At 41.9% G+C, this 25271-nt stretch overlaps 2 protein-coding genes and 2 non-coding genes across 12 annotated transcripts in view; 3 read left to right on the top strand and 1 right to left on the bottom strand.

The window, feature by feature from the left end:
- The window catches only part of NDUFS1 (NADH:ubiquinone oxidoreductase core subunit S1), a 36670-nt gene extending 15213 nt beyond the window's left edge, over positions 1-21457 (bottom strand). Inside the window, exons 1-13 of the mRNA XM_050750822.1 lie at positions 21195-21457; positions 17639-17703; positions 16469-16560; positions 13972-14079; positions 12864-12940; positions 11609-11690; positions 11387-11517; positions 10760-10945; positions 7806-7940; positions 6939-7053; positions 5603-5748; positions 4850-4978; positions 1419-1548 (exon numbers count right to left, since the gene is read on the bottom strand). Of these exons, the coding sequence (XP_050606779.1) occupies positions 1419-1548; positions 4850-4978; positions 5603-5748; positions 6939-7053; positions 7806-7940; positions 10760-10945; positions 11387-11517; positions 11609-11690; positions 12864-12940; positions 13972-14079; positions 16469-16560; positions 17639-17699 (1392 nt within the window). The 5' untranslated portion in view covers positions 17700-17703; positions 21195-21457. The remainder of the gene's footprint in view (positions 1-1418; positions 1549-4849; positions 4979-5602; positions 5749-6938; positions 7054-7805; positions 7941-10759; positions 10946-11386; positions 11518-11608; positions 11691-12863; positions 12941-13971; positions 14080-16468; positions 16561-17638; positions 17704-21194) is intronic.
- The window catches only part of EEF1B2 (eukaryotic translation elongation factor 1 beta 2), a 954602-nt gene extending 929811 nt beyond the window's left edge, over positions 1-24791 (top strand). For 4 of the 9 annotated variants that reach the window (XM_050750903.1, XM_050750901.1, XM_050750900.1 and 1 more), the window contains exons 2-8: positions 21470-21539; positions 21814-21914; positions 22435-22557; positions 23194-23320; positions 23884-23950; positions 24337-24462; positions 24592-24791. In XM_050750903.1, coding sequence (XP_050606860.1) covers positions 21835-21914; positions 22435-22557; positions 23194-23320; positions 23884-23950; positions 24337-24462; positions 24592-24746 — 678 coding nt within the window. In that variant the 5' untranslated portion in view covers positions 21470-21539; positions 21814-21834 and the 3' untranslated portion in view covers positions 24747-24791. Of the gene's footprint in view, positions 1-21451; positions 21915-22434; positions 22558-23193; positions 23321-23883; positions 23951-24336; positions 24463-24591 lie in introns of those variants that run through there. The other 5 variants (XM_050750905.1, XM_050750906.1, XM_050750904.1 and 2 more) reach the window with 3 other exon arrangements.
- On the top strand, positions 23725-23803 carry LOC126933271 (small nucleolar RNA SNORD51). Its single transcript, XR_007718510.1, has one exon. It is a non-coding gene; the product is annotated as a small nucleolar RNA SNORD51 (small nucleolar RNA).
- On the top strand, positions 24077-24206 carry LOC126933273 (small nucleolar RNA SNORA41). The gene has a single exon (XR_007718512.1). It is a non-coding gene; the product is annotated as a small nucleolar RNA SNORA41 (small nucleolar RNA).
- Positions 24792-25271: the final 480 nt, after the last annotated feature.

Below are 25271 nucleotides of genomic sequence, written 5' to 3'. Positions count from 1 at the left end.
AAAAAAAAGTCTGACCCTGGAATTTCACATCCTGGTAAGCTGTCTCTTCAGGAACAGACACTCTCAAGCAAGCAAGAACTCAAGGAATACTAGCCGGGCGCGGTGGCGGGCGCCTGTAGTCCCAGCTACTCGGGAGGCTGAGGCAGGAGAATGGCGTAAACCCGGGAGGCGGAGCTTGCAGTGAGCTGAGATCCGGCCACTGCACTCCAGCCTGGGTGACAGAGCAAGACTCCGTCTCAAAAAAAAAAAAAAAAAAAAAAAAAAAAAAAAAAAAGAACTCAAGGAATACAGGCACCCATGAGCCACCTTTGGGAAAAGCAAAACAATAAAGGCGAAAACAAAATGAATTAAAGAAAGAACTCAAATGAAAAAAACATTACCTCAGAAATGAAAATTGAAGGACTGGTAAAATGTTAAGGAATAACTCCTTTTGTAGTAAAGAAAGATTTAATTGAAGTTAAAAGTGCAATTCTTCCAGTTTTACTTTGATTTCTTTTCAGCTAATTTCAAGAAAATTAAACTCTGGTAAATAAAAACTGCATGTACAGTATGATCTCATTTTTGTTTGACTATTCAGCCATCTTGCTTTGCTCTCTGTATAAATGGAGAGATGATTATGTTTTATCAATACCTGTTTTGGGGTAGTGGGATTTTAGGTAATGTTATACTTTCTTCCTCATGTTCTTTTCTGTATTGGTATAAGTTTTTTGGGGGGTGGGACAGAGTCTCGTTCTGTCTCCCAGGCTGAAGTGCAGTGGCACGATCTTGGCTCACTGCAACCTCCGCCTCCTGGGTTCAAGCAATTCTCCTGCTTCAGCCTCCCAAGTAGCTAGTACTACAGGTGCATGCCGACACGCCCGGCTAACTTTTTTCTGTATTTTAGTAGAGACAGGGTTTCATCATGTTGCCCAGTCTGGTCTTGAACTCCTGACCTCAGGTGATCCGCCTGCCTTGGACTCCCAAAGTGCTGGGATTACAGGCGTGAGCCACTGCGCCCAGCCTGGTGTACGTTTTAACACTCACATAAGCCAGGCGCGGTGGCTCACGCCTGTAATCCCAGCACTTTGGGAGGCCGAGACGGGCGGATCACGAGGTCAGGAGATCGAGACCATCCTGGCTAACATGGTGAAACCCCATCTCTACTAAAAATACAAAAAATTAGCTGGGCGCAGTGGCGGGCGCCTGTAGTCCCAGCTACTCGGGAGGCTGAGGCAGGAGAATGACATGAACCCGGGAGGCGGAGCTTGCAGTGAGCCGAGATCGCACCACCACACTCCAGCCTGGGTGACAGAGCGAGACTCTGTCTCAAAAAAAAAAAACCAAAATACTCACATAGGATTATTACAAAAACAGTTGTTTAAATAATAATAATACTAATAATAAATCAACAAGAGTAGATACATATAAGTTGAGAGCACCTGGCTAAATGGATGACTTCCCGAAGCAATGTCTTGAAGAATTTTGGGGGAGTCTCCCAGGTGGTCATATCTGTAAGTGAGGTCCACTGGACTGCCTATAAGGGCCACTTTTAAGTCATTATGCAGCCAGCTGAAATAAAAACAACATTTTTAGAAGTAAATAACTAAGCTAAGCAGTTGCTGGTCTCATTGATCCTAAGTGATACATCTGTTTACAAAATGTTAAAAGCACAGACAATACATTTAACAGATATGATCTACTATATACCTTTCAAAACAGTGTTACAAAAATGTATGCCAAGGCGATTCAATGCATTAATTTGCTGTGTAGAAATGCTATCTAGACCAGGCACAGTGGCTCACACCTGTAATCCCAACACTTTAGGAGGCTGAGGCGGGTGGATTACTTGAGGTCAGGAGTTCGAAACCAGCCTGACCAACATGGTGAAACCCTGTCTCTTCTAAAAATACAGTATTAGCTGGGCGTGGTGGCACATGCCTGTAGTCCCAGCTACTTGGGAGGCTGAGGCAGGAGAATCGCTTGAACCCAGGAGGCAGAGGTTGCAGTGAGCTGAGATCGGGCCACTGCACTCCAGCCTGGGCAACAAGAGCAAAACTCCGTCTCAAAAAAAAAAAAAAAAAGCTATTAAGCCAGCTATAAAAGTTATTTATTTATTTTTCTTTTTGAGAGACAGAGTCTCACTCTGTCGCCCAGGCTGGAGTGCTATGGTGCGATCTCAGCTCACTGCAAACCTCTGCCTCCCGAGTTCAAGCAATTTTCCTGCCTCAGCCTCCTGAGTAGCTGGGATTACAGGCGCCTGCCACTAGGCCCAGATAATTTTTGTATTTTCAGTGGAAGGCAAGCTTTCACCATGTTGGCCAGGCTGGTCTTGAACTCCTGACCTCAGATGATCCACCTGCCTCAGCTTCCCAAAGGCTGGGATTATAGATGTGAGCCACTGCACCCAGTCTAAAAAAAAATTTTAATTTTAGAATTAATCTGTAATTTTTATTTTGCAGTATTTACATGGCAAGGTCAATTATCTCTTAATTATCCATTAAGGATATTTAAACATTTTCATAATTCATGAAAATATACTATGTTATTCAGATTTATTCTCTACAGCAGGGAACTATAGCTCCAGTTCTTCCAAAAAGTTGTAAGTGCAGTAACTATATAGTCTGGTTTCTCTGAGATAGTGCTGTTTTTACCTGTTATCCTGATATAATTATTAATTCCCTCTTTCACTCTCCTAGTTCAGACAAAAACTATATGGCTACCCTCTTTATCTCTAAGATGTAAATTTAAAAGACAGAAAGCATGCTACAAAATAACTGGTTTGTGTTCTTAAAAAAAAAGAAAAAAGTCAAAAAAGGGACCAGAAGAGTCATGAAACTAATTGTAAACTAATAAAAAAAATGAAAACTAATTGTCATATATGACTCCAGAATGGATCCTGAGGAAAGAAAAAAACTGCTATGGGCCGGGCGCGGTGGCTCACACCTGTAATCCCAGCGCTTTGGGAGGCCGAGGCGGGCGGATCACAAGGTCAGGAGATCGAGACCACGGTGAAACCCTGTCTCTACTAAAAATACAAAAAATTAGCCGGGCGCGGTTGTGGGCGCCTGTAGTCCCAGCTACTCGGGAGGCTGAGGCAGGAGAATGGCGTGAACCCGGGAGGCGGAGCTTGCAGTGAGCCGAGATCCCGCCGCTGCACTCCAGCCTGGGCGACAGAGCGAGACTCCGTCTCAAAAAAAAAAAAAAAAAAAAAAACTGCTATGAAAGAAATTATGAAAAAAAAAAAAAAATTTAAATATAAACGGTGACTTATGAAATAATACTGTATCAAAACTAAATTTCTGGCTGGATGCAGTGGCTTATGTCTATTACTCCCAGCATTTTCAGAGGCCGAGGCAGGAGGAACACTTGAGCTCAGGAGTTCAAGACCAGCCTGGGCAACATAGGCAGATCCCATCTCTACAAAAGGTATTTTAAAAAATTAGCTGGGCATGTTGGTGCATGCCTGCAGTCCCAGCTACTCAGGAGGTTGTGGTGGGAGCATCATTTGAGCCCAGGAGGTCAAGGCTGCAGTGAGCTGCAATCATGCTAATATACCTTAGCCTCTGTGACAGAGCAAGACCCCTAATACAAATACTAGCTGAGCATGTTGGCATACGCCTGTATTCCCAGCTACTTGGGAAGCTGAAGCAGGAAAATTGCTTGAACCCAGGAGGCAGAGGATGCAGTGACCCGAGATCGAGATCTCAAAAACCGAAAAAACTAAATTTATTTTTTTTGAGATGGAGTTTTGCTCTTGTTGCCCAGGCTGGAGTACAATGGCGCAATCTTGGCTGGCCACAACTTTCGCCTCCCAGGTTCAAGCAATTCTTCTGCCTCGGCCTCCTGAGCAGCTGGGATTACAGGCATGCGTCACCACGCCCGGCTAATTTTGTATTTTTAGTAGAGATGGGTTTCTCCATGTTGGTCAGGTTGGTCTCAAACTCCCAACCTCAGGTGATCCGCCTGCCTCGGCCTCCCAAGTGGTGGGATTACAGGTGTGAGCCACTGCGCCCAGCCTAAATTTCTTCATTATTTAAGAGAATGCTCCTTGTTCTCAAGAAATCCACACTGAGAATTTAGGTATAAAAGGGCACTATGTCCACGAGAAACTTCCAAATGACTCAGAAAATTAGATTCATACATATCTATATATATACATATGTAGTGTATGTATATACACACACACACACTATATATACACACACACAGACACTGAGAATCATAATACAAACATGGCAAGACGTTAACATCAGTTAATCTACGTGAACAATATACAAAATGTATACAAAGACCATCTCAAGCGTCTTGAATTATTTCAAAATAAAAAGCTAACAAAATAAATTTAAAAACTGGTAAGGAGAGGAGAAAATGGACCTATTAGAAATCGTAGAAACTGGGCGTAGCACTTCACGCCTGTAATCCCAGTACTTTGGGAGGCCAAGGTGGGAGGATGGCCTGAACCCAGGAGTTTGAGACTAGCCTGGCAACATGGCAAGGCACCATCTCTAAAAAATTAAAAAAAAAAAGACTGGGCACAGTGGCTCACACCTGTAATCCCAGCACTTTGGGAGGTCAAGGTGAGCAGATCACGAGGTCAGGAGAACAAGACCATCCTGGCTAACATGGTGAAACCCTGTCTCGAGGTGGAGCTTGCAGAGCCGAGATCGCGCCACTGCACTTCCAACCTGGGTGACAGAGTGAGACTCCATCCCCCTCCAAAAAAAAAAAAAAAAAAAAAAAAAAAAATTGTCTTCCAGTTATCTTTTGGAGTCTCACTACCACTAACCTATTAGGAAGATGTCATTTTTCACATATAAAACAAAAAAATTACGTAAATATTTTTAAACCTTGAATAAATACTATTACCAACCTCTTTCGAATTCTAGCATTAAACAGTGGTGCCTCAAAACGTGGATTTGTACCAACCAGAAGTACAACATCTGCCTCTTCCACACCAGCAATTGTAGTATTAAGAAGATAATTGGAACGCAAATCTGTGCTAGAAATACAATATATAAAATGCAAATTTACCTTAAAATTAATACATACAGAGAATCCATGAAATAGTCTATTCATCAAACCCATTGCATTTCCAAACAAAAGATTTTATGAAGTATTTCTAAATTAAATAAACATTTCAGATACTTTTTTTTTTTTTTTTTTAGACAGAGTCTTACTCTGTCGCCTACTCTGGAATGCAGTGGTGTGATCTTGGCTCACTGCAACCTCCACCTCCCAGATTCAAGCGATTCTCCTGCCTCAGCCTCCCGAATAGCTGGGATTACAGGCGCACACCACCACGCCCGGCTAATTTTTTTCGTACTTTTAGTAGAGACGGGGTTTCGCCATGTTGGCCAGGCTGGTCTCGAACTCCTGCACTCAGGCGATCTGCCTGCCTCAGCCTCCCAGAGTGCTGGGATTACATGTGTGAGCCACCATGCCCGGCCTGAGATACTTAGTGATAAATGGATTCCTCTATTTCCTACAACTTCTGGTTTGATCTTGGTCTATATGTGAAAATAAACTGGGGGATATGTTGGAGAATCCAGATTGTCACATTTTATACATAACTTCTAACTAAAAGAAGAAAGAAAAGCCTAGATCCTAGCTTCATATTTCTCACCCAGCTCCTGCAGTGGGGAAGACCTCTTCAGTGCATAAGGTGTCAGAGTCCACTCTATTAAGTAAATCTTTGAGAGCTACTAGGGCTTCAGCATCCACCAAGCCACCTGCAATTGCTGCCACATCTTTGCCTTGAAAACTCTGCAACTAGAAACAGATGAAAAGGGCATCATCAAGAAACCTACATGCAGCAAAGACCACAGTGAAATGTTCAGAAAATAAAATGGTAATTGTTTTCAAGTATAGAAAAAATTAACAGACTTCTGATTAAAAAGGTTTACAACACGGCCAGGCACGGTGGCTCATGCCTGTAATCCCAGCACTTTGGGAGGCTGAAATGGGGGGATCACCTGCAGTTAGGAGTTCGAGACCAGCCTGGCCAACATGGTAAAACCCCGTCTCTACCAATAATACAAAAATTAGCTGGGCGTGGTGGCATATGCCTGTATTCCCAGCTACTCTGGAGGCTGAGGCAGGAGAACTGCTTGAACCACGGAGGCAAAGGCTGCAGTGACCAAGATCGAGATCACGCCACTGCACTTCAGCCTGGGCGACAACAGTGAAACTCCACCTCAAAAAAACAAAAAAAGTTGTACAACAATTATTAATTAATCTAAAGTGAAAAGCTGCAGAGGTGTCATGTGGGGCCACAGCTAATAACATCAGCTTGGAACGAAGCTGTTTTATATTTAGGAACAAAGGCACCTCAAAATGAGGTCTGAAGTGGAACTATAGTTACCTTAAATGCAACCTCCTCTGAAGTATCTGCCTTTCCCTCTAGTGCTTTATGTTGTCTTTCTCTAACAAGAAAACTATTCCCTCCACTCGTACTCTGGCAAGCTCATATTAATTCTCAGATTCTTTAAGAATCACCTTTTTTAGGAAGGCATCTTTTTTTTTTTTTTTTTTTTTTTTTTTTGAGATGGAGTCTCGCTGTGTCACTCAGACTGGAGTGCAGTGGTGCGGTCTCGGCTCACTGCAACCTCCAAGGAAGTCATCTTGATTTGCCTGTCCTAGTTAGGCATTCCTCCTACATGCTCTCACTCATACTACTCCCTATATAATTACTCATAGCTGCATATAATAATTGCTGAATTGTGCAACTTTCTCCAGTACAAGATTGTAGGATGCAGGAATAACATGTCCGTGGTCTTTATATCCCTTAATCTAGCATAATATCTAGTATATGTCCTCAACAGATGTCTGTAAAATGGAAGATTAAATCATAATCTTGGCAAAAGGAAAAAAGGGAAGAAACATACATCCCCCCTCTTCATGGCAAAGATGTTTCTTGATAATCACAAACACTATTTAACACTATTTATTTCAATTTTTACCATTCCAGCTACACGAGAGAGTGCATCCTCCCAAGAAGTATAGGTTAAAAGCCCTTTTTCATTTCTGATCATCGGCTCGGTAAGTCTTTGACGTTTTAGCCCATCATAGGCAAATCTAGAAAACAGAAATTACATGATTGTGGAATCTTGCTAAAGAAGTAACTATAATTTTCACGTTAAATCAATGAGAAATGTTATTTAAATATAGTACTGGTTAAAGTGTCAAATATCTAAACACCTAGATAGAATTATTTTAGATATTTTTAGAGATGAACTAATAGATTTTAAGAACTTCACCTAAAACTAAAATACCATCTGAAAGTTTGATTTCTTCCCTTAAATACATACAAAAAAAGTTTGGTTTCTTATACTTTTAGCTAACTGAACAATCTTAAAATTACAACACAAAAAAATCTGACAGCTAAAAAAGGCAAATCATTTTTGTTTACAAAACATGAGTATCTCTAAATATTTTGTCAAAATTACATTGTGCAAACTCTTATATTTAGCTTCTTTCTCAAGCAATCATCCCGCCTTGGCCTCCCAAAGTGCTGGGATTACAGGTGTGAGTCACCACGCCCAGCCTAGCTTCTTTTCTCTAAGGAATAAACCGAAATAAGTTGAGAATGTATCGATCTACTTCAATTTCTCCATGTGGGATGGAAAAATATCTTTCTCAAAGTAAACACAATATCCAGGGATTGACCTAGGACTATTAAAGTCAGTATTATGTTATATAAGCAGCTCAGATTCCAGTAGTCTATATTCAGTAACTAACTTGCAAATATAAAAGATAATTCTTTAAAATTATCATAAAATTTCCTTTAAATAAACTGCAAAAGTTAAGGAAAACAATATAGCATATACCTGGTTTTATCAGAGATCCACTCTTCATTGATGTCCTCATGCATACGTGGCAAAATCCTCATCACTTCTCCAGTTCTTGTGCTAACCACAATATTACTTCCAACTGCATCCATTACATCAATGGATTCTGTCTTTCTGAGAAACACATATGGTGTTTACTATGGTGCTTTTGAGAATAAAGAAAGTTTCTGTTACCTGGTTTACCAAAAACAAATTTTTACAATTAATTCCCTTTCTGAATTACTTTAAAAAATGAAGCTCAGAGGAATTGCAATTAAATAAAAGAATCCCCCACACTTTTTTTTTGCCATGGGGTCTCACTCTGTTGCCCAGGCTAGAGTGACATGATCACTGCAGCCTAGAACTCCTGGGCTCAAACTATCCTCTCACCACATTTTAAAAATTTTTTGTAGAGGCAGTGTCTCATTATGTTGACCAGGCTGGTCTTGAACTCCTGGTCTCTAGCAATCCTCCACCTTGGCCTCCTAAAATGCTGGAATTATAGGCGTGAGCCACTGCTCCTGGCACACCCATATTTGAACACGTAAATTCCTGGCACAGTAAGGAAAGCTTTAAAACTATTATCTGACACAGAAGCTAGTTTGAAGGGGTTCCAACTAGCCAAATCTGGGACAATTCAAAAAGAGGGGCAGGATTTTTGTCTATGGGAGGTTAAGGAGCTCAAAAAACCTTCCCACTGAAAAGCAAAAGTAAAGCTGGACAAAAATGGCAAAACCCACCATTTCAGCAGTTTAGAAATGTAAATGCATACAAGAATGTGTTAAGCTTTTATGCACTGAAAAACTGGTGGCTGGGCTCGGTGCTGCTCCTATGCTCCTCTCTACCCCCTCAAAATGGAATTTCTTCGAGGCTGGGGCAGGCTGTGAAGACGAGAACTTCTTTGGTACAGATGGAGACAACTCACTTAATTTGGAGCAACAGGCAAACTTGTCTGTGGAGGTGAAGCTTTGGAGGTCATTGTAGCTGAGGATAGCCAAGATTTTACTAGCCTAAGTTTGTAGTGGTAATTGCGGCCAGCATTCCTAGCAGCGGCTGCCACATGTGCAGGTGAAACCAGAGACGGCTCAATCTATTCACAAACTCCTGGATAACACTGAGACCCATAGGGCCCAGTGCAAAGTAATAGCTGGGCAGACTTGAAAACAGCCTGAACTTTGAATATGCTCCTCCATCCACATACAGATTCACTGGCAAAGAACTAACTCGTATTAGGTCGAGGTGTCTGAAGTATAATTATACCTGATTACTAAACTATGCAGACACAGGGGAACTCCTAAGAAGCCTCACTTTTTTTTTTTTTTTTTTTTTTTTGAGACGGAGTCTCGCTCTGTGACCCAGGCTGGAGTGCAGTGGCCGGATCTCAGCTCACTGCAAGCTCCGCTTCCCGGGTTCACGCCGTTCTCCTGCCTCAGCCTCCCGAGTAGCTGGGACTACAGGCGCCCGCTACCTTGCCAGGCTAGTTTTTTGTATTTTTTAATAGAGACGGGGTTTCACCATGTTAGCCAGGATGGTCTCGATCTCCTGACCTCGTGATCCACCCGTCTCGGCCTCCCAAAGTGCTGGGATTACAGGCTTGAGCCACTGCGCCTGGCCCCCAGAAGCCTCACTTAAAAATAAAACCAAGAATATTAAAATACGTTCAAAGAACCAAAGAAAATAATGTTTAAAAACTGGAAGGGGCTGGGCGCGGTGGCTCAAGCCTGTAATCCCAGCACTTTGGGAGGCCGAGACGGGCGGATCACGAGGTCAGGAGATCGAGACCATCCTGGCTAACACGGTGAAACCCCGTCTCTACTACAAAATACAAAAAAAACTAGCCGGGCGAGGTGGCGGGCGCCTGTAGTCCCAACTACTCGGGAGGCTGAGGCAGGAGAATGGCGTAAACCCGGGAGGCAGAGCTTGCAGTGAGCCGAGATCCGGCCACTGCACTCCAGCCTGGGCGACAGAGCGAGACTCCGTCTCAAAAAAAAAAAAAAAAAAAAAAAAAAAAAACTGGAAGGGATGTATGACAACCACGAATTAGCAAGTAGAGATTCTCAGTAAGGACACAGAAATTATATGGAAACAAAAACCCAAATCCCAAAGTTGAAAAACATAAAGTTTAAAATTGAAAGATAATTTGTTATGCTTTAAGAACCTTAAAAATATTCACACCTCGGCCGGGCGCAGTGGCTCACGCCTATAATCCCAGCACTTTGGGAGGCTGAGACGGGTGGATCACGAGGTCAGGAGATCGAGACCATCCTGGCTAACACAGTGAAACCCCGTCTCTACTAAAAAATACAAAAAACTAGCCGGGCGTGGTGGCGGCGCCTGTAGTCCCAGCTACTCGGGAGGCTGAGGCAGGAGAATGGCGGGAACCCGGGAGGCGGAGCTTGCAGTGAGCTGAGATCCGGCCACCGCACTCCAGCCTGGGAGACAGAGCAAGACTCCGTCTCAAAAAAAAAAAAAAAAAATATTCACACCTCTTGCATCTATCTACTCCATTTCTCGGTTTAATCAGGAGAATGAGAGATATACACACAAATTTATAAACAGCAATGTTTTTTACAGATTTGTAATCATAAAGAAATATACAAGCTAAATGTCTATTAGCAGAAACTGGTTAAAGAACATGACATTCCTCATAGATGAAAACTTAATAAACAACAACATGGGAGACTATAAATTTAAAATATCAACACTATTAAACTCCTTGGAAGAACACATAAAAAAATAATTTTGTGGTTGAGTACTTTAGAATTAATTTCCAAGAAAACTACAGTTAATTTGCACAGGTTCGATCCATTCTAACTACTTACCTTCTATTTAAAGGGTTTTACTTAAACAAAAAGTCAACAGACCAAAACAACTGAAACTCAGGAAGAAAATGAACCTTTTGAATAGCAATGAATTAAGGACAAAAAACAAACTGTCATAAAATACAAAGATACCTTGTTTCCCAAGGCCGGGCAGTAAAGGCATAGGGCTTAGAGGTTAGGGCACCTACAGGGCAGATATCAATGATATTCCCAGACAGTTCAGACATGAACATCTTTTCAATGTATGTGCCAACTTGCATATCATTTCCTCTGCCTGTTGTTCCCAAATCATCTACTCCTGCAATCTCACTTGCAAACCTACAAGATAAAAAATGTGCCATCAATGGTTAAGTCCAGCCAAATTATTTCCTTTCTTATACATGATCACAGAGATGATTTCCAAAACACTAAAAAGAAATGAGTATATTTCCAAAGGTGAGCACAGTCCTAGAATAAAAAATAATGAAATGTTTACATTTAATTGAGGTGTAACTCACATGCAGAAACTTGTACAAATCATATGTGTACAACTCAGCAAGTTATGAGTGAAAGCAAATGCTTATATATTTTAATTTTTAAATCCACCTAAAGTTGGTACTAAATGAAAGTGAACTTATTTTATTGGTATATCAAATACAGCATCCCTCTTCTCCCACCCAACAAAAGTAGCCACTCTTTCCAATGTTATTATTCATCAAATTATGACTATTAAGTATACAATTATATTCTATAATAGAAGAAGAAAGGAAAAAAAGTTACCTGATGCAGCGAGTACACTGTATACATCTTGTCATGATGGTCTTTACCAATGGCCCAATGTTCTTGTCTTCCACAGCACGCTTCCCCTCTAAAAATCGGCTCCTATCATTTCCAAACATCATGGACTGGTCCTTAAGTAGATTATTAAAGAGTCAATCGAATGCTGCTAGTAAAATTAAAACCTGAGACAACCAAAAAGATTGACAGAATTCTACTACATACCTGCAGATCACATTCACCTCCTTGGTCACAAATAGGACAGTCCAGTGGGTGATTCGCTAATAAGAACTCCATCACACCTTCCCTGTATGAAAGTTGTAACATATAAAATGACTCTCAAATATACACACACTGACATAAACTGCTGTCACTCAAAATGACCTACAGACTTTACTTTTTTTTGAGATGGTGTCTCCCTCTGTTGCTCAGGCTGGAGTGCAATGGCACGATCTTGGCTCACTGCAGCCTCCAGTCTCTGCCTCTCGGGTTTAAGTGATTCTCTTGACTCAGTCTCCCAAGTATCTAGGATTACAGGTGCCCACCAATCCACCTGGCTAATTTTTGAATTTTCTATAGAGGCAGGGTTTCATCATGTTGGTCAGGCTAGTCTCGAACTTCTGACCTCAAGTGATCCTCCCGCCCTGGCATCCCAAAGTGCTAGAATTGCAGGCGTGAGCCACTTTGCCAGGCCCACCTATAGGCCATTTAAACAACCTACCTAGATGTATTTTTTTTTATACAATTAATAGTAATTTTACATTTAGTATCAGAAATGCCAACTATCTATCATTCTGGTAATATTTTTTTAAGAGACGGGGTCTTGCTATGTTGCCCACGCTGGCCTTGAGCTTCTGGGCTCAAGTGATCCTCCTGAGTATCATTCTGGTAGTATTAAACACACAATCTGGCAAATGCTTAGAGGAGCCTAGAATAAAGTATAACTAGAGAACACAGAAAATTATGATTTTTGGTCAGGTTTGGTAGCTCACGTCTGTAATCCCAGCACTATGGGAGGGAGGTTGAGGCAGGATGATCACTTAAGGCCAGGAGTTCGAGACCAGCCTGGACAATATAGTGAGACCTCGTTGCAAAAAATAAAGAAAATTGTAACTTTTAACAACACCGAATGATCAAAAGTTGCTGAATGGTCCTCAGAAAATATTCACATTAATTCAAAACAAAACCAAACACAAGCAGTCCCGGTACAATATAGCAATAGCTTAATAAGTCCAGATTAACCCTTCATCATAACTTGAGCAAGTTACTAAATGAGGATTTTTAATGCTGATCCTAAGGCTCAATACCATAAACTCCTGACTGGACCTCCTCTACTATGTAGTACTCACTTCTATTGCTCCTAGAAGCTGAGCACACCAACTTCTTCAGAGTTTGATATTAAATTCTTAATCTATGGAAAGGTCCAAATACCAACTTTCTGCTTTATGAAAGGGTACTACGTTGAATAACAATAAAGTACCTGGCTTTCTTGGATTTTTCTGAGTTTGTTAGGATATTCCAGCCCTTCATTACTGGCATGGCACAAGCAGCTACAACCTGGGATTTCAATGAAAAAAAAAAAAGTGTGTATTTGTATTTATTTGTAATTATAAGCAACTCAATATATAAAAATGTTAAATTATATAAAAACATTAAATTATATATTTGATAACAGGCAAAGAACAAGGTATTTTTTAAAACTGAATTTTTATTCATAATACTATGACCTGGTACTTTGCATTTATCCCAGAAATAAAACATCCTGGTTTTTAAGTTTATTCTAATAGTCAATGCAATTTTTTATTCTGCTCTGAAACAGAACACCAAAAAACTGCTTTGACTAGCAGACACTATTGAATAAAAAAATTGCATACACCGGCCGGGTGTGGTGGCTCAAGCCTGTAATCTCAGCACTTTGGGAGGCCGAGACGGGCGGATCACGAGGTCAGGAGATCAAGACCACCCTGGCTAACACGGTGAAACCCCGTTTCTACTAAAAATACAAAAAAAACTAGCCGGGCGAGGTGGCGGGCGCCTGTAGTCTCAGCTACTCAGGAGGCTGAGGCAGGAGAATGGTCTAAACCCAGGAGGCGGAGCTTGCAGTAAGCTGAGATCCGGCCACTGCACTCCAGCCTGGGCGACAGAGCAAGATTCCGTCTCAAAAAAAAAAAAAAAAAAAAAAAATTGCATACACCAAAATGAAATTAAACTACTGAAAGTGAACTTCTTCCCTGCAACCCTTTTCTCTACTAAAAATAGCAGGGCATCAGCACTTTTAATGTGCTACTTGGCAACTCTACATCCTGGTTTTATATTATACAGCCATCCGGAAATAATGACAGCTATAAATCACCTTTAATTTCTAGATATGTTATAATTATATGGCACATGTGTTTATAAAGCACTTCCATCTATGTGTTCCCAGTTTTGAAATGAAGAGAGTCAATTGTACAAAATAATTAAATTTATAGATAGAAGTAAAGAGGGCTAGGATCTCCACTACAATATTAATTCTAAATAAAGTTTGCTGCAAGATTGAAAGTTTTCTACCTTCTACAGCATGGTGTAGAATTTTAGGTATCAAGTACCTTGGGGGCTTTCTCAATTTCAACAAGGCACATCCTGCAGTTTCCAGCAACAGACAACCTTTCATGATAACAGAATCGAGGGATCTGCATGCCAACCTTCTCACAAGCCTAGAAGTAAAAAAAAAAAAAAAATTGCATGAGAATAACCTGACATCACTGCTGTTATTGCTGAAACACACACATACGGCATCTTATTACTACTATCTATAATAATCTTAATTCATTCTTATTTCAGTCCCTTTCTTTGCCTTTCATTCTAACCTGTCTCCTCTGAAGCTGCCTCAGAGGATCTCAGGATCCTTGGCATGACTTCACCTTATGTGGAAGAAACTGGATAAAGTATCCTTCCACTGTGCTGAAGACCTGACTTCCCATATCCGTTCTGAACCATTGTCCACAATGTCCCCTCAAACTCTGTCCCAGTGGTTTCATACCTGGACTTCTTCTTTGCCTAGCTCCCCTCCTTTGGATTAGAGATTTCACTACACACTATCTAGCTGGCTATCTGTCTTTGGCTCCTATATCTCATCCAGGACTCACCTCCCACTGGGCTGAAGGTTATAACTATGTTCAAATTTCCTCTAGAGTTAATTCCTCCATCCTCAGCCTTCGTTCTAAAGCAATGTCATCAATTTCCAATGTTTAAACTGGTTAGCAAAAATGTGTTCAGTGTTTCCTTTGTGCAGGATGCAGGTACAGTAGTGAACAAGACAGACAGTGTCCCAGCCTTCATCCTAGCTGACATTCCTTATGATGATTATGTCCAAACCTTTATCTGCAGCCGTGTTAGTTCTGCACTTCTCCAAGCTTCAGATTTACAGGACTTTGCATGTGTATGTTCCACAGACAGCTTAAATTCCAATGATTTCTCTCCGCTCTATACACTCCAAAATAACCTAACAAATGCAGAAAACCACAAAAATTCCTCTGGTCTCTTTGAATTCTAAAGAACTACCTGTCTCTGTGTCTCTACTGAAACTTTGTGGGGTTTTTTTTCCTCACCGTTAAAGTAATATTGGGAAGTTCTGTACAACGGGGGAAAAAATTCCTCGGGTCTTCATCATTCCTGAAGGCCTGTCTACATGTCATTCTCCCTTGAATCTACTCTCTTGCTTTCATTCTCATAGCCACTATCTATTTTAGGGCTTTTCATAGTATCCTGTCCCAATAATACAAAATGCTTTTTCCTTGTCTCTTATTCCAGTCTTGCTATTCTCCAAACGATCATCCTCTACAAGTCACTGTCACCCTGCTTAAATAGGCAACAGAACTCCTGATGGATCAAAATATAAACTCTTCTGCACAGCAGATACTGTATTTCATGACTGGACCTTCTCTTCCTCAATAACTTGACTTCCTGTGATCTCATCTTCTACTTAGACCTTATGTTTCATCAATATTAAACTAGATGAAGTTTTCAAAACATGACAAGTTATCTGCCTTAACTTTTACCATAGGAAATGCAAGCATGTCCTTCTTGTACACATATGAACACACCTATTCATCCTTTAATACTCCTCAGGGATGACCTGAGGCACCCAACATCTCTTTCTACTACCTCCTATCCCTGCCACAACTTTTTGCTGTACCTTGAACATACATTTATTATATATCATATTTTGTGCTTTCATGTCTGTGACTGGCAGACAGTCTAGAAATGACTGCTAAAATGAAAAAAGAACATTTAGATCTGTGACAACTTACAAATGGAGTGAAGCATCACTTCTCTATGACCAATTTATTATTTCTGGAGGAATATGAAGAAATATTTAGAGCATGAATTTAAGCACATGCTACCCTCCGCTTACCTGCTTTGTAGTATATATTCCTATGAATATTACTAATCACAGAAAGGTTATATGAAAATGAAAAGCATCAAGCAGGCCCAAACAAATGAAGGATATATTTTCACAAACTTACCTATAGTAACCAATTTAAGTTACTTCAAATTTCTTTTTTTTGAGAGAGAGTCTTGCTCTGTTGCCCAGGCTGGAGTGCAGTGGCACACTCTCAGCTCACTGTAACCTCCACCTCCTGGGTTCAAGCGATTCTCCCGCCTCAGCCTCCCAAGTAGCTGGGATTACAGGCGCGCGCCATGATGCGCAACTAATTTTTTGTATTTTTAGTAGAGACGGGATTTCACCATGCTGGCCAGGCTGGTCCAGAACTCCTGAATGATCCGCCTGCCTCAGTCTCCCAAAGTGCTAGGATTATAGCCATGAGCCACCACGCTCGGCCTTCAAATTTCTTAATGGGTATTCATTTGGAATGTAAAAGTGAAACAAAAGAACTACCATAATTCACTAAAAATGTCACAGACAAATAAATGATAGTTCACTTTGAAGTGCCAAGATATAAAATGAAATAATTTTAATATAACTTTGCTATGTATAGTTATTTTAAGGAATTATTTACTAATAATCAGTATAAAGGAAATAAATTAGTATTTTTAAAAAAATCAGAACACACACACAAAATAGTTAGAATGTATGCCTACTTGGAGGACGGTCGTTCCCGGTTCCACCATGACAGACTGACCATCAACAAATACTTCAATCAAGTTGCTTGCTGCTGTGGCAGTTGTTCGAACTGACCATCAAAGATATTGAAGTGAAAAACAAATTAACAGTTTATTATAGCAGATGATAACGGATGAATTAACTCTAACTACAAACCTAAATTTTTCATTCCTTGTTATTCCTCTGTATTGCTCTGGATGCAAACTAATGGTTGTCTACTTTTGATAGTAGTTTAAACTGAAACTTCTTTCTTCTTTTTTTTGAGAGGGAGTCTCGCTCTGTCACCCAGGCTGGAGGGCAGTGGCACAATCTTGGCTCACTGCAACCTCCACCTCCCTGGTTCAACTGATTCTCCTGCCTCAGCCTCCCAAGTAGCTGGGATTACAGGCACTCACCACAATGCCTGCTAATTTTTGTATTTTTAGTAGAGACAGGGTTTCACCATATTGGCCAGGCTGGTCTCAAACTCCTGACGTCAAGTAATCCTCCCGCCTTGGCCTCCCAAAGTGCTGGGATTACAGGCATGAGCCACCGCACCCAACTTTAAACTGAAACTGTTAATGCCACTGAAAATATGTTCATGGGAAGATCACTTTTCAAAAACAATGTGATTTTTCCATTTTGGCACTGATGTGTGTAGTTCCTAATACTTTCTATTCCATGATAATTCCCATAAGCTGTTCAAAGTAAAATTATATTTTGAAAATTATTCAACTTAGATAATTTGTTTTTTTTTTTTTTTTTTGAGATGGAGTCTCGATCTGCCTCCCAGGCTGGAGTGCAGTGGCACGATCTTGGCTCTATGCAACCTCCACCTCCCGGGTTTAAGCAATTCTTGAGCCTCAGCCTCCCGAGTAGCTGGGATTACAGGTGTGTGCCACCATGCCCAGCTGATTTTTATATTTTTACTAGCGATGGGGTTTCACCACGTTGGCCAGGCTGATTTTGAATTCCTGGCTTCAAGCAATCCACCTGCCTCAGCCTCCCAAAATGCTGGGATTACAGGCATGAGCCACCACACCCAGCCTGTTGCTATTTTTATTTTTAAAAAGTATGGGTTTAGGTCTTTGATAAACTATTCCACAGACTTATAAATTTACAAAAATAAGGTCTAATATCCACAAATAAAAATTTAAAAAACTACTCACCACATCCTTTAGGAGATTTAGAAAGGCCTACTAAGGCCTTTCTTACAGGTATCCTCAACATATTGCTAAAAATAAAACAAAGAATTATATTATTGTAGGGGAAAAAACAATCACCAACTGGTAATGTTTTATGGCTTTAAATTATTTCACATACATTATGTCATTGAATACTCATAGGTTCTGATATTTTCCCTCCAAGTCTGTAGATGAGAATTCTCTGTCTCAGAGACACTGACTTGTACAATGCCAAAGAACTAACCAGCAGCAGCTATTGTATACATTTGGACTTTCTAATTCTATGCAGAGAGCAGTTTTGCCATTTAAAAAAATTACATAGAAAGGATCAAACTTAAAGCACTACCACACAGTAAAATAAACTGCAAGACTAACAGCGAGCTTATCATTAATGGTTATGTAAAATAAAGTCATCTTTTCTGCTTTCATTTCCTACCAATACCCATTCTATCATTTCATGTTCTAAGCATAGCTGTCTACTAAATGCTCATGAGATATTCTGAGATAGCTCACCAGCCCAAAAGCCTTTGAGGTGTCTTGATTGCTATTTTCTAGTACACTTACCTTACAGATTTCCAATTATGTGTTTATAAGCCCATTCTGCCCTCACTGCATTAATTCCTTGAATTTTTCTATCTTCGTACCTATCCACCAGGCTGGCACAGAGTAAGCTCTTAAACAATGGCTCTCAACTGAGGACATTTGCTCCCCAGGGAATATTTAGCAATGTCTGAACACACTGTAGTCACAAACGAGGGGAAGTTACTGACATCTAGTGGGTAGAGGACAGGGTGCCGGCTATTCTACAATGTACAGGACAGTCCCCAACAATAAAGATAATTATCCAAAGTGTCAACAGTGCTGAAGTTGAGACACTGCTCTAAAAGGCTTGCTGAATTATTGAAATAAATGGGGGTGGATTATATAAACACCAAGACTTAAAAACACACAAAACAGAAAAGTTACCAAAATTTATTTTTTGTTTGTTTGTTTGTTTTTAAGATGGAGTCTCACCCTGTTGCCCAGACTGGAGTGCACTGGTGCGATCTTGGCTCACTGCAACCTCCACCGCCCAGGTTAAAGCAATTCTCCTGCCTCAGCCTCCAGAGTAGCTGAGACTACAGGCATGCACGACCACGCCAGGCTAATTTTTGTATTTTTATTATTTATTTATTTTATTTACTTATTTATTGAGATGGAGTTCTGCTCTGTCGCCCAGGCTGGAATGCAGTGGTGCGATCTCAGCTCACTGCAACCTCCGCCTCCCAGGTTCAAGCGATTCTCCTGCCTTGGCCTCCTGAGTAGCTGGGACAGGTGTGTGCCACCATGCCAGGCTAATTTTCTGTATTTTTAGTAAAGACGGGGTTTCACCGTGTTAACCATGATGGTCTCCATCTCCTGACCTCATGATCCGCCCGGTTCAGGCTCCCAAAGTGCTGGGATTACAGGCATGAGCCAACATGCCCAGCCTATTTATTCATTTTTGAGACGGAGTCTTGCTGTCACGCAGTCTCACTCTGTTACCCAGGAGTGCAGTGGCGTGATCTTGGCTCACTGCAACCTCTGCCTCCCAGGTTCAAGCGGATTCTCCTGTCTCAGCCTCCTGAGTAGCTGGGATTACACGTGCCTGCCACCACGCCCGGCTAATTTTTGTATTTTCAGTAAAGACAGGGTTTCGACATGTTGGTCAGACTGGTCTCGAACTCCTGACCTCAGGTCATCCACCCGCGTCGACCTCCCAAAGTGTTGGGATTACAGGCGTGAGCCACCGCGCCCGTCTGACAATCAGTTTTAAAGTGCTCTTTATTTGAGCTCTTTTTCTTTAGTAGCAGTACACACTGTGTATGTATTTTTATTGTTCTACTTACTGAACTGTAGGTTAGTAATCAATTTTAGTACCTACCAGACTCTAAGCTCCTTGAGGACATTCAGACATTTCCCTTTTTTGAAGACCTAGCACAGTATCCTTATGAAAATAACCACCAAATAGTCTTATCACCAAGTTCTAGAACTAGAGTAGCATTTGTCCTACTAAAAACTACTGATGGCATAAATGTAAACCTAAACTTACTCCATTAGAGCACTGACAGATTTGAAATCAACAATTTTAAAACTTTAATACTTTCTTATCTCCAATACGATATAAAAATAGTACTCACTTTGGATAGGAAATCAACTAGAACTAGGCTGTTGACATCCAGCATCAAGGCATAGCCCAAAGTAAGAAATACAGATTTGCAACACTTCGATATGTATTTTGAACAATGATATACCAAGTAGCAATAGAAATAATTATATCTTTAGATGGAAAAATGTTAATGACTAAAATGTCATTTCTAAAAGTAGACTGGATACTTTTCCGTATAGGGACTATACTATTCCACGTTCTCCAACATGGATTCATCCATCTACTTTCTGCCTTCCAAGGTACCACCCTATCCCAATCCACCATCACTCCTTGCCTGGAGTATTTCAATATCTTCTTAACAGTTCACCAGGCTTCCACACTATTCCCACACAGCCCCTCCCCTCTTGACACTGGCAGTGACCTCGGACTGAAATGTTCTTCCCTGGCCCCTCCTTATCCTTCAAATCTTGGCTTCGAAGCCTTTTCTCAGTTTCATTGACCAGCCTATCTAACATTTCCTGACGATTCCCCAGAATATCACCCATTTTATTCTTCTTTACGGACTCATTTCTGGCTCGTAGTAAACGTTCAGTAACTGTTAAGGGAACTGAATCTCTAATTTCTGGTCGTTAATTTGTAGGGACCACTTTCCCGGATTTAAAAAGTGCAGGTGCTCTGGCAGCGTTAAATCGGTGAAAACAAGAATATTCCGCAAAACAAAAATAACCTGTTTATTCATCAAAAAGTTATTGTTACACTTCTATACTGTCAATTCGTGTGTGAAGTTGTGTCTGATCCAAGACCTCACAGTACAAGCATAGATCCCAATAACTTGTAAACAATATTTTGTTATTCGCAATGCAACCCTGAGCTAACTTTTCAAAAAGTCATTTTTCTCAATTTCCCGTTAGTGAAAGGAATTTAAAAATTCTGTCCAACGTGGTCAATGGACAAAACAAATAAGGACAACAGAAGCGTGAGCCACTGCTAACACAACAGCGACCAAACAATCATGTACTGTACCAGGCGTGTAAAAATCTGGGGGGAAAGGCTCAGTCTTAAGGCTTAAGTCATCGGACACTGGTCCTCTCCCGGGGAATAAAACGGCCTCCTCTGAGAGGGGAATGTCCTGAATTTTCCCTGCAGAGGGAAGGTCACCTACAAGCCCGCATTCGGGCCAGCGCTCCCGAGGGCCCCCTAATCCTCATCTTCCTTTCTGCTCCATCAGACCAGAGACCGTGGCTAAAAGCCCCACTTGCCGGCTCTCAGGGGCTTCCGAGGCGGCGGGGCGGGAGGCGGCTCCCAGTCAAGGACAAGAGAAGACTAAGTCGCGTGGGCCAAAGGAAACAGTCCCGTCAATAAATAAGCCTCTGACCCATGCACCTCACCCTTCCCATCCATACAAGACCTCACCTTCTCCCCGGAGCCGCGGAGGCTGTTCTGCTAAACTGTCTGGACCACAACTACCCCCTTGGAGGCCGGGTCGCTTACTCAATATGGCGGCCTCAGCTAACTCTGTCAGCCGGGCCTGGCGAACGGAAAGCCCGGAGGGACTAGAATCCTTGCATTCGATAAGTTTGTCGGCAATTTCCGTCAGCCGACCAGAGGGCGGAGCTGAGGTCGGCCCAGCCCGGAGGCGGGAAGGACAACTTGGACCCGCAGTTCCGCCGGAAGTGGCCGGCAGCCTCGAGGCCGAGCGTCTTCGGTCATCTCCGGCGCTTCTAGGGGCGGTTCCCGTCATCTTCGGGAGCCGTGGAGGTACGAACTTAAGACATGCCCATTTTATTAATTTATTTCCAAACGCAACGAAAGGTCCAGGGACAATTTGTGAGCCGTTTAATTCAGGGCCCCCAATTCGTACGTGGAGAAGTGGGAATGCTAACGTACTTTGACCTTTAACCTTCGGTCCGGCGTGGTGGAGGGAAACGCCTCCGTCTCTATATAAGGAATTTTCCGGCTTCTCCGGGCCCTTTTTCCTCTCTTAAGCGCGGGGAGCCCACAACTTGTGCGCTCTCTTTCTGCTGCTTCCCAGCTCTCGGATACAGCCGACACCATGGGTTTCGGAGACCTGAAAAGCCCCGCCGGCCTCCAGGTGCTCAACGATTACCTGGCGGACAAGAGCTACATCGAGGGGTGAGCGGACCGGCTGAGTCGGGGTGGTGGAGGGGTTTCTGGGACCGGGGCCGGGGCCACGTGGCGCAGCGTGTCGGCTGCCGCTGGAGGGAGGGAGACCGGGCCCCAGGGCCCTTTCGAGGATGACGGGAAAGCGCCCCGTGGCCATCTCCCAAGGCCCTCGTGTGGTGCGAGCCCGGCCTCCGGGGAGCGGCTCACGAGCAAAGGAAGGTTAAAATGTGCTTTATTTACACTTAATTCAGCCAGGTGTTTTCACATCGCTGCCCAGTTAATACATGTTAGGTTGTAGATAGAGCAACGTTAGAGATTGCAGTATTTGAGGTCTGCAGACATTTCTCAGGATAGCGCGGTGACCCAAACATATGGTTTGATTTTAAGGAGATAATAAGAAAAGAAAAGCATTAAAGCAACCCTACCGGAGTTAGTGCCCACTAATTAATGTGATGCATAGGCACTGATTATTTATTCGCTGGCGTTTGTTTTTCAAAGGTGTGTGTGAATGTCTCTGTGTCATTGGCAGGTATGTGCCATCACAAGCAGATGTGGCAGTATTTGAAGCCGTGTCCGGGCCACCGCCTGCTGACTTGTGTCATGCCCTACGTTGGTATAATCACATCAAGTCCTACGAAAAGGAAAAGGCCAGGTAAAATCATCTTTGTATCTAGCTGAAGAATAAGACTACTCTCGAAGCTTTATCAGGATGTTCACATGACAAAACTAGACCCAGGCTACTTTAGTTTTGTTGGGGTATTGTAAGCTAAATTTTTCTGTAACCTGAGAAGGCCAAGAGACTGAAGCCCTCCATTTTTTCACAGAACAGGTAGAACATGGACAGCAGCAATGCAACTTTTCCCCACACTGCCCTGCCAATGTGCCTCGACCTTGACCTGGGGGGCCCACCTCTGGGGTGAGAGGGTGGCTCATTCATTCAGTCCTTGGCCATTCTTCTGAAACTGCCAACAAGGGTGGAAGTTTGGGGAAGTGGACTCCAGTTCACTAAGAATGGAACTGAGCATACTTAATGAAATCTCAAACAGAAATGTTCATACTGAAAGAGTAAATCATAGTGAGTATTGAAAATAATGTCTCACATGGTACTAATGCTTGTCGGGTGAGGAGTTGAACATATGATAGTGTTTACCTGGGAGCATGTGAAAGGGTAAATTATTATTGCAAAAGGGATCTAGTGATAAGTAGTGATTAAAACAAGTTATTTTGTATTGTCTGGAAAAGTATGTTATACTAGCTCAATAGTGGTTGAATTTAAATGTTTTTCAAGCCTGCCAGGAGTGAAGAAAGCTTTGGGCAAGTATGGTCCTGCTGATGTGGAAGACACTACAGGAAGTGGAGCTACAGATAGTAAAGATGATGATGATATTGATCTCTTTGGATCTGATGATGAGGAGGTATGGCATCTTATATAAAGAATATATCGGCCAGACACGGTGGCTCACGCCTGTAATCCCAGCATGTTGGGAGGCTGAGGCGGGTGGATCACGAGGTCAGGAGTTCAAGACCAGCCTGACCAAGATGGTGAAACCCTGTCTGTTCTAAAAATTTAAAAAAATGTGGCGGGTGTCTGTAATCCCAGCTACTCAGGAGGCTAAGGCAGAGAATTGCTTGAACCTGGGAGGCGGAGATTGCAGTAAGCCGAGATCATGCCACTGCACTCCAGCCTGGGCGACAGAGCAAGACTCCGTCTCAAAAAAAAAAAAAGAATACATCGATCAGCAATTTTATCAATGTGGTTAAGCCAAATTGCCTGGATTTGAATCCTGGCTTTAACTTATATGCCTTTTTCAAATTCTGACTGGTTGCATGATGAATAAAATCAAATCACCATCTTTCGGCTGAGTTCGTGATGGATTTGCTCTTTTCTGATTAAGCCAGTCTTTTTTGTGATGACCCCACTAGCTTTAAGCAGAGGACAACCGGCTTTCTGAAGTGGATTAATTTTTTTTCTTTACAGGAAAGTGAAGAAGCAAAGAGGCTAAGAGAAGAACGTCTTGCACAATATGAATCAAAGAAAGCCAAAAGTAGGTCATTTGTTTTTAACTTCATTTCATGATAATGTAAGTAATCTTTTTCAAAGCTTGACCTTTAAGTAATTTCCTCCACATTCCTTGAACAGGTCAATATTTTAAAACCTCCTGTAGAAGTTCTTCCACAGCTACTGGTCTGCAGCTGTTCTTATGGTAGCAGTTGTGGCATTCCTCTGTGGGAAAGAAACTGTTAACACAAACACCTCTTTCTTAGCAAAACAGAAAGTGGGCATATGTGTGACAGACACAAGATGTATCTGTAGTTTTGTTTGGCTAAGGAGATAGTCAATCTCAAAACAAATTGAGGTGATTTGTTTGTGTCTTGGAGTAAGGTAAAAAAATACAGTTCATTATTTGAATAATGCTGTTTATTTTTTTAGAACCTGCACTTGTTGCCAAGTCTTCCATCTTACTAGATGTGAAACCTTGGGATGATGAGACAGATATGGCAAAATTAGAGGAGTGCGTCAGAAGCATTCAAGCAGACGGCTTAGTCTGGGGCTCATGTGAGTTTAGGCTTTGCCTTTTTTTTTTTTTTTTTTTTTTTTTGAAACTGACATCTGGAATTTGTATACAGCTTCAACCTTCCTCTATAAGACTTTTCTAACTAAGATTTTTCTTAATGCTCTTTTTAGCTAAACTAGTTCCAGTGGGATACGGCATTAAGAAACTTCAAATACAGTGTGTAGTTGAAGATGATAAAGTTGGAACAGATATGCTGGAGGAGCAGATCACTGCTTTTGAGGACTATGTGCAGTCCATGGATGTGGCTGCTTTCAACAAGATCTAAAATCCATCCTGGATCATGGCATTTAAATAAAAGCTTGAAAGATTACCTTTGGCTCTTGAGTATGTTACATAGGAGGGTGGTGTATATATTCCTTTCATTTTGAGGGAAGGAATTAAATGAATATGTGATTCCTAAATAATAAAAATTTGGTTCGGCTTTGTTGTTAGAAAATTGTAGTGCAGGCCAGGTGTGGTGGTTCATGCCTGTAATCCCAGCAATTTGGGAAGCTGAAGTGGGTGGATCGATACCAGGAGGCTAATACCAGCCTGGGCAATGGGGAGAGATCCTGCCCCTACAAAAAAATACAAAAATTAGCTGGGCTTGGTGGTGCACCCCTGTATTCCCAGCTATTTGGCAGATTGAGGTGGGAGGATTGCTTGAGCCCAGGAGGTTGGAACTGCAGTGAGCCAAGGTTGTGCGACTGCACTGCAGCCTGGGTGGAGCAAGGTCCAAAGACCAAAAGAACCAAAAGGCTCTTTTGACAGCAAGGTCCTGTCAAAAGAAAAAAAACTGTAGTGCAGCTTT

This window comes from Macaca thibetana, chromosome 12 (assembly GCF_024542745.1).
Source record: "Macaca thibetana thibetana isolate TM-01 chromosome 12, ASM2454274v1, whole genome shotgun sequence".
Classification (NCBI taxonomy): Eukaryota; Metazoa; Chordata; class Mammalia; order Primates; family Cercopithecidae; genus Macaca; species Macaca thibetana.
Note: the sequence above shows the minus strand (reverse complement) of the source record. Positions and strands in the feature narration are given on the sequence as shown.